The following is a 7,858-nucleotide window of genomic DNA, read 5'->3' on the forward strand; positions in this document are numbered from 1 at the left end:
ATGTGGCATTCTCGGTCCATGTTGTGTCTTTCTTTGCTCCTCTGTGGCCTCCTTGGGGAATGCTTTGGAATCGCTCTTGTGGTGAGTTAGACCAGCTCCTCTGACCTTGATTTTATATTGTCCCTCTTCCTTCGTCAGGGGAAGGATGAAGGGAATTCTCCTGCTTCCCATCGCCCTCCAGGCCTAGTTCTCACTGCCACCCAGAGGCACCGGGGGGGGGGGGGGAGGGGGCTGGTTACTCCTTCTCCCCGCTCTTGTCAGAGAGGGCAGGCAGCCTCTGCGGGGAGAAGCAGTGGACGGACTAGGAGTTTCCAGGAGTGGGCAGTGGGCCTTGGCAGGTGCCATGTAATACCAGGCCCTAAAACCTTTCTGGGATCCTTCAAGATTTTTTGCACACCCCTTGATCTTTTATGTCATGCATCTTTACGAGGTTACATAGGCCTCAAAGTCAGGAAGGTGGGGAATCCCTGCCACCATTTTGTATGTGCGTGGAAAATGATAAAGAGAGCAAGGGGAGGAGAGGGAGTTAAGTTCACTGGGACAGAAGTCGGAGGAGTCTTTAGTAACAAATTCAAAGGAGGTAACCATTGAAAGCAAATGGATTCACGGGCAGGGCAAAAAATGTGCACATCAACTCCTGTAAATGCCTCTTGCCTCAAGCTGCTAACTTTCCCCCTGGCTGCTGTGTGTTTATCAGCAACTCAATATGCAGACATTTGGAGGTGACCCTGTGCACCTTTGCACAATGCAAAGTCCTCCCTGCTGATTTCCACAAGCTAAGCTGTGGTTAAAGACACAAGGGTAGGGCCGTTTCCACATCCCCCCCCCCCGAAAAATGGTGCAAAACTTACAGAACGGCGCACCTTCATAGCGCGATTTTCCATCATGAATTTGCTTCGTGGCGCGTTTTCTGATGTTATCGCATCATGAAGCAAAGTCATGTTGGGAAATCGCGCCATGAAGTCACGTCATTCCGTAAGTTTTGCACCATTTTTCGGGAGGGGGAGAAGACGTGTAGAAGCGGCCTAGGCCAGATCTTAGTTTTTCCCCAGTCTGCTGACAAGTCTATTTTCCATGCTTAAGAAAAAGTCTGGACTACATGTTCCTTTAAGTGCCTAAGAGAATCTGAAAGGAGTGGGAAGGAGTGACACTCCACTCTCTCTAGTTGCTTTTCCCATCCATGAGACAAGCGATTGCCCCAGACTGCAATTTGAGGTGGGGCTGTGGCTCAGTGGTAGAGCATTTGCCTTGCATGGTGAAGGCCCCAGGTTCAATATCCAACACCTCCAGGTAAAGGATCTCAAATAGTAGATGATGTGAAAGATCTCCACCCGAGACTCTGGAGAGCCACTGTCTGTCAGAGTAGACAACACCGATGTTCATAGACCAATAGTTTGTCTTGGTATAAGGCAACTTCATGAGTTCACCATGGATATGAGCCATCTCCCATCTACTGGAACGAATGGACCAGGAGTCTGTTGGGTTGTGGAACTGGGCAACACTCCTATTCTGCTGATCTTGGATGCCAGACATTGGATTCCCTTCTGAATTTCAATACCTGGGTCTCTCTACACAAGACCTCTTACACGAGGATGCTCAAGTGTAAGGAGATGCAATGCTAGCCGGGAAGCATAGTTTAAAAAGACAGAGCAGGTAAAGATGCTCCTCAGAGGGTCTGTTAATTTCATCTCCCCTTCACTGGTGGGGGGCGGTCCAGAAGCTGAGCTCAGATGGCTCCATCACTCAGTTCCTCTCCCCTTCCTCTTGCAGGATCAGAGGTCATTTTTTAAATTCTCATTTGATGTGATACTGTGCAAATCCTGATTCTCCCTCCACCCTTTGCTCTGGATTAAAAAACTAGCATAATATTAGAGCATGAATTATGAACCTAATATCCCGCTCTTGTTCAAATTTCATCTGAGAATTGACATTAAATGCTTTCACTTAGGGGATAGTATTCTAGCAATACTAAGAAGTATTGTTCAATCTGTGTTGTGAACTTTCCGTTTCCTTTAATCCATGAGGACCTGCCTTAGTTTTACACAGTTGTGTGAAAATATGAAGCCGCTTTACGCATAGTGAGACTATTGTTCAGTCTAATCCAGTCTGACCAGCAGTAGATCTCAGGCATAAGGAGGTCTTTCCCATCATCAGTTACCTGATCCTTTGAATCTACCTTATACTGAATCACACCACCGATCTGTCAAGGCCAGTATTGTCTACTCAGACTAGCAGTGGCTCTCCAGGATCAAGGTAGAGGTCTTCCACGTCACCTACTGCCTGGTCCTTTTAACTGCAGATGCCAAGGAGCCAGCACCCATCCCCTTTCACTGACTGGACCTGCATGCAAAGTTTGCACTCTTCCACTTTCTTGGTTAGTTTAGGTTGCCAAATAGTTATGCCGAAAATAGGCTTTGAGTGTTCTTGGCTGCTTTTGGAGAGCTTGCTGTTCAGAAAACAGCTACAGGGGCTGGTTCAGAAGCTGGTGACCTTAGTTTGTTTCCCCAAACTAGTCAGTCTGCTACAATTGACCTTGCCTGTATTTGGGGGTAGGTGGGCTGGGGTGGCATAGACTGATGTTGTTATGGACAGACATCCACATGACCAGGGATGTTGCCTGCGATTCCCCTCCATCCTTTTCATGAGACTAGGACAGGATGGGACTAATCTCATGGGACTTTCCTTGCCTCTTGCTCCTGTAGCCCAAGGATAAACGTGGCTGGACTCTGAACAGCGCTGGATACTTGCTGGGCCCTCGTAAGTCAATTCCGTCCAAAAGTATTTGGTTGGGGTGGGAAAGATGGACAGATGTGGCCGAGGTGTATAGGAGGGGATCTTGGTAAGCAGTCGGCTACCAGAACATGGAAGGGGGAATGGAAGGCCAGGTCTCATCATTAGAGATTGATGATACATTTTGGCTCAAGAAAGCTTATGCTGCAATAAAGACCACAGGACTCTTTGTTAGTGTGTTCAGTAGGCTTCGCAGGGTTCAGAAACTTGCAAAGTCTGTTTGGGCAGAGATAGGTAAAAAGAAACAAACGTGTATGCCAAAATTAGCCAGGCCTCTATCATACCATCTTGAATTCTCTCAATAACTGTTCTTCCATAAATCACCAGGAAAGAGTCTCCCCCTTTTAAAAACCAAGCTTATTACAGACAGTCCAGACAGTCACCACTTCAGTAAGGATACCAAAGAGAGATTAAGATCACAGTATAGTTATGCCCCATTATTGTTTGTTTAAGGCAGAGTCAGGGCAATTCCTGGTTCAATGTCCATGAACTAACTAGGCGGTCTTAAACAAGCTACAAAAACTTTGGCCTCAGCCTCCCACCCTGTAATATGGGGATAATAACATTAGACGGACATGCGGCTATTCCTGAGATATTAGCCTATCTCCAACTGTTCCTATTTACCAAGGACAGTGTCTTTTTTTCTGGAATCCCCAAGTGTTCCCCAAGAAAAAGGACAGCATTTGACTGGGACACACTTTGTTAGTGTGAGTTCCTAAGGACGTCGTTCTTCAGGGTTCATCTCCCTCTCCAGGGATCCTAGAAGTTAAATCTCTGAATGGGGGAGTAGCTGCATCTTATCTCCAATGAGCATGCATGAACATTACATTAAGGCACCATGCAATGCAGAGCCTCACTTACTGGCAAGGCTCATCTTGAATTGCTGGTTGTAGGAATGCTGTACTGGTGTGTTTTGGACCTAAAAACCAAATAGGCTTTTGGTCTATTAAAGCAGAGCTGAAATAAAGGAACATAGTCAATAGAAAAGAGGCTTTAATAACATTCGATTTATATACCGCCCTTCAGGATGACTTAACACCCACTCAGAGTGGTTTACAAAGTATGTTACTATTATCCCCACAACAAAACACCCTGTGAGGTGGGTGGGGCTGAGAGAGCTCCGAGATGCTGTGACTGGCCCAAGGTCACCCAGCTGGCTTCAAGTGGAAGAGTGAGGAATCAAACCTGGTTCTCCAGATTAGAGTCCTGCGCTCTTAGCCACTACACCAAACTGGCTCTCAGTGTTCATGGGGGAGGGGAAGGGCATGGGGGAGATGTTGCAAGCATCTCAGTGTCTTCATCTGTAAAATTCTGGAGGATACGTAGGGTTCACAAAGCATACTGTAGTATAGTGTTGTATAGATGCTAAATAGGGGTGTGCGCTTCAGGTTCCCAATTTGGGGGAAAAACCCGAATCAGGCCTGATTAGTAAAGATTCGGTATTTCCAAATCAGGGCCAGTATAATGGCCCCGATTCGGAAATACCAAATCAAAGCTTCTTGAAGTGATCCAGATTGCTTTGGGTCACTTCGGGGCTTATTTAAAGGCTCCCTCCTACACCACACCACTTACCTTGGACATCCTGGTGGTGGTGGTGCAGGTGGCAGAGGCTGTGGCTGCGGCCTTCCCCGTGATGGAGGCGCTGGCTGTGGCCTTCCCTGCTGCCCAGCTGTCCACTGTGGAGGCGGAAGCGGCGGCATGAGTGGTGGAGGTGCCGGTTCCGGCCTTCGCCGCTGCCCTGCTGGCTGCCATGGAGGCACCTGCTCCGGCCTTCCCTGCTGCAGAGGAGCCGACTCCTGCCTTTGGGACAGGTAAGTGGGGTTGGAGTTGGGGGAAGGGGGCTCAGTGGGGGGCTGGGGGGCTTGGTGATAGTTTCCCTCCTCACTTCGGTATGCTCCGAATAATTACGAAGCATACTGAAGCAATTCCAATAACCCGAATCTGAAGCGGCTTGCCACTTCGGGTTTCAGGTTATTCCAAATATTTCACTAGTGCACACCCCTAATGCTAAATAATATTCACAGCAATTTTGGAATAGGTTGAGTGATAAAATGAAACCTTTGTGTTTCTATGAAATATACCTTGAACCAGTTTTTGAAAGCCTCTGTGTTGCTTTTTGCTGTTTCTAAAAGCTTGGCCTTTACAAAACAGCTCTTTTGATTTCAGAGGTGGGCTCCAGCCCTCCTCTTTAATGTTTGGCAGGGGTCTGTTGGTCATCACCCCAATTCTCTTGCCAAAAATAATCTTGAGCTCTGATATTGCACATTTTCAAAGGTCATTGCTTGGAGGATCAATTTACTCACTAGCCTTTGACCAGGATTGTTCTGAAATATGTTATCAACTGATCAAAAAGTTGACAATGAGATTCAGTGCAGCATAGTGGCTAGAGTGTTGGATTAGGATCTGGGAGACCCAGGTTCGAATCCTCTCTCTGCCATGGAAGCTTGCTGGGTAACCTTGGGCCACTCACACTCTCTCAGCTTAATCTACTTCATAGGGTTGTTGTGCGGATAAAATGAAGGAAAGGAGAATTATGTAAGCCACCTTGGTTCCCCATTGGGACGAAAAGTGGGGAATAAATAATTTTTTAAAAAGGTTGTTGTGAGGATAAAAGAGAGGAGAGGAGAATGATGTAAGTCACTCTGGGTCCCCTTTGGGGAGAAAGGCAAGGTATAAATGAAGTAGATAAATAAATAAATAGCAGGCTGTATACGGTTTGGCGCTCTGGGGGTGGGGCGTGTTCAGCAAAGTGCTGGGAGATCCATGAATGCGTCTCTTGAGTGGGTCTCCTAATTAATAAATAGCAGCTGGGGGGTGGAATTTGGATCGGGGCCATGGCATGAGGGAGGGGAGTTTAACCTCAATCAACCCCCTGGAGCTGTTAGTCCCACTGGGGAAACTAAACTGGTTGGCTATCTGTTTTTCCTTCTAGATGGCCAAGTGGCAGCTCCACGGGCCTTTGTGAGGTTGTGGGAAAGGTATAGGGGTGGGGAAAGGGAGTCTCTTGCTGCAGGACAATAAGGTTTAAAAAGGCATCATAAGATCTGTTCAGAGTTTCCCAACCAGCATCACATCAGGGCCTGCTCTGACCCTCTTTTGTGTGCATGTGCCTACATGTGGACCAAAAACAAGATACACTCTCCCCCTACATACACTTTGAAGTTTTTAACTTCTAGAGACATAAAAAGGGACTGAACCCTGGAGGATGTCAGCACTTGTAGTGCTTATAAAATATTTCAAAGATACCCCCAGCAGGCAAATCGGGACAAACGGAGGACAATGACCTCCCCTTTTGTACAGTGTACAAACGTTTTCCTTACTGGGGGGAAGGGTTATTCTTAATGTGCCCAGGATTCCAGACGAGCAGCTCTTTCTAAGCCTGGTTTAATCCAGCTTTTTCTTCCCTTCCAATTCCCAAAGCAGATGCCCACCAGACGCTGACAGATAAAGGAGGCCTAGCTGGTAAGCGAGAAGCTATGGAGGACTTGTATTCATTAGGGCAGGATTCCTTTGGTGAGCACTCCCTCTTGACCCCCTCTCCTCAAAACTTGCCTGCTCCGTTACGTCCTCTCTGCCCTTCAATTTCATTTCTCTCCTCTTGCAGCCGCAGCTGCTGCTCGCCCTGCCGAAGACAGCACCCTCCAAACCCTGATGGATTTTCTCTCTTTCCTGCACCTTCGAGGTGAGGACTTTTGCCAGGTTCTGTGGGAAGAGAATAGGGAGAGGGGCTCATGGCCTGAGAAACCGACTTCTGAACTGGGAGGGGTGTAGATTATTAGGGCGTGTTTGCACCAGGACATTTTCACGGCAAGCTGCCCCAATAGTTTGTACGGCCCCATGCATCCTCCCTGTTAGGAATCTGCTTCTTCTTTTGCTGCAAAGTTAGTGCCTCTCAAAATGAGAACTAACTTCCCAGTGATACCCATCACTGGTATAAATGGCAATTTGTGTGTGTAAAGTGCTGTGAAGTTGCAACTGGCGTATGGCAACCCCGTAGGATTTTCAAGACAACAGATGAGCAGAGGTGGTTTGCCAACGCCCGCCTCTGCATGGTGGCCCTGGACTTCCTTGGTGGTCTCCCATCTGAGTATTACTCAGGACCCGCCCTGCTTGGCTTCAAAGATCTCGTGAGATCATCAGGCTAGCCTGGGCCATCTAGGTCGGGGCATCAATGGCAGTTTGGATAAATGTATTGTAGTCGCCTCTGTCTGGGCTGCTGGCCCTCCATTCTTTCGCAATCTTTTATCAGGGCTTTCTTAATTAAAACCTGCCTTTCTGCATGTCCACAAACAATGTGTATTTGGGCTTTCAAATCTCCCCCCAATTCTGGAGTGGGTCACTGCTTGCAAAAAGTGCGTATGCAGACCGCGATTGCATAAGAAAGGAAAGTTTCAGTGGAGCTGCTGTGAGCACGGTATGCGCTTCAGATATGTTAGAGCAAAAGATTCTGGGAGCCAGGGATTCCTATGTGAGGAAATGGGGGTCCTGCTGAGATCCTGACAACTCATTCCTTCCTTCCTCCCCCCCCCCCCAACCCAATTTTCTTTCACAGGCCAAGGAACTGTTTCCCACCTGCCTCTCCCACTGGTGGAAGAATCCATTCAACAGTAGTCTCTCCTATGCGATGACCTCCAGAGCTGCCTGCTAGTGCCACAGCCCCTGCCCCATTTCTCTTTCTCTGTCCTCCCATCTCCCAATCAACCATGGAATTGTTATTCTGACACAAACCCTTGTCAATATGCTCTGTCGTCTGTGCCACAAACTGGGGCCTCCGTCTTGTCGGACTAGGATCGGGGAGACCCAGGTTCGAATCCCCACCCTGCCACGTAAGCATGCCGAGTGACTTTGGGCCAGTCACAAATCCGGCTAACCCACCTCACTGGATTGTTGTGAGGACAGAATGGAGGAGAAGAGAACAACGTAAGCTGCTTTGGGGAGAAAAGTGGGGTATAACAGAAGTAAATAAATTAAGCAAAGTAAAAAATTCCACAGCAGAGTCTGACCCAAAGTAGGTTGCACCATGCCAATGTGGTGTAGCCGTTAGCGTCAGAACAGGATTTGGGAGAGC

At 47.9% G+C, this 7,858-nt stretch overlaps 1 protein-coding gene across 1 annotated transcript; it reads left to right on the top strand.

Moving 5' to 3' along the window:
• On the top strand, positions 1-7,401 carry LOC129338294 (galanin peptides-like). The gene is made up of 5 exons (XM_054992390.1): positions 1-81; positions 2,703-2,757; positions 6,211-6,303; positions 6,395-6,472; positions 7,343-7,401. Exons 1-5 carry the CDS (start codon positions 1-3, stop codon positions 7,399-7,401), a joined length of 366 nt encoding a protein of 121 aa, XP_054848365.1.
• The last annotated feature ends 457 nt before the right edge of the window (positions 7,402-7,858 follow it).

The sequence above is a fragment of the Eublepharis macularius genome, chromosome 12, assembly GCF_028583425.1.
Source record: "Eublepharis macularius isolate TG4126 chromosome 12, MPM_Emac_v1.0, whole genome shotgun sequence".
Lineage (NCBI taxonomy): Eukaryota > Metazoa > Chordata > Lepidosauria > Squamata > Eublepharidae > Eublepharis > Eublepharis macularius.

Bases quoted from the DNA above. Each gene is read 5' to 3' on its own strand.
- LOC129338294 (XM_054992390.1), top strand. From the start codon at position 1: ATGTGGCATTCTCGGTCCATGTTGTGTCTTTCTTTGCTCCTCTGTGGC. The intron at 2,758-6,210 runs GTAAGTCAATTC...CAATTCCCAAAG, and splicing joins TGGATACTTGCTGGGCCCTC to CAGATGCCCACCAGACGCTG. The intron at 6,473-7,342 runs GTGAGGACTTTT...TTTCTTTCACAG, and splicing joins CTCTTTCCTGCACCTTCGAG to GCCAAGGAACTGTTTCCCAC.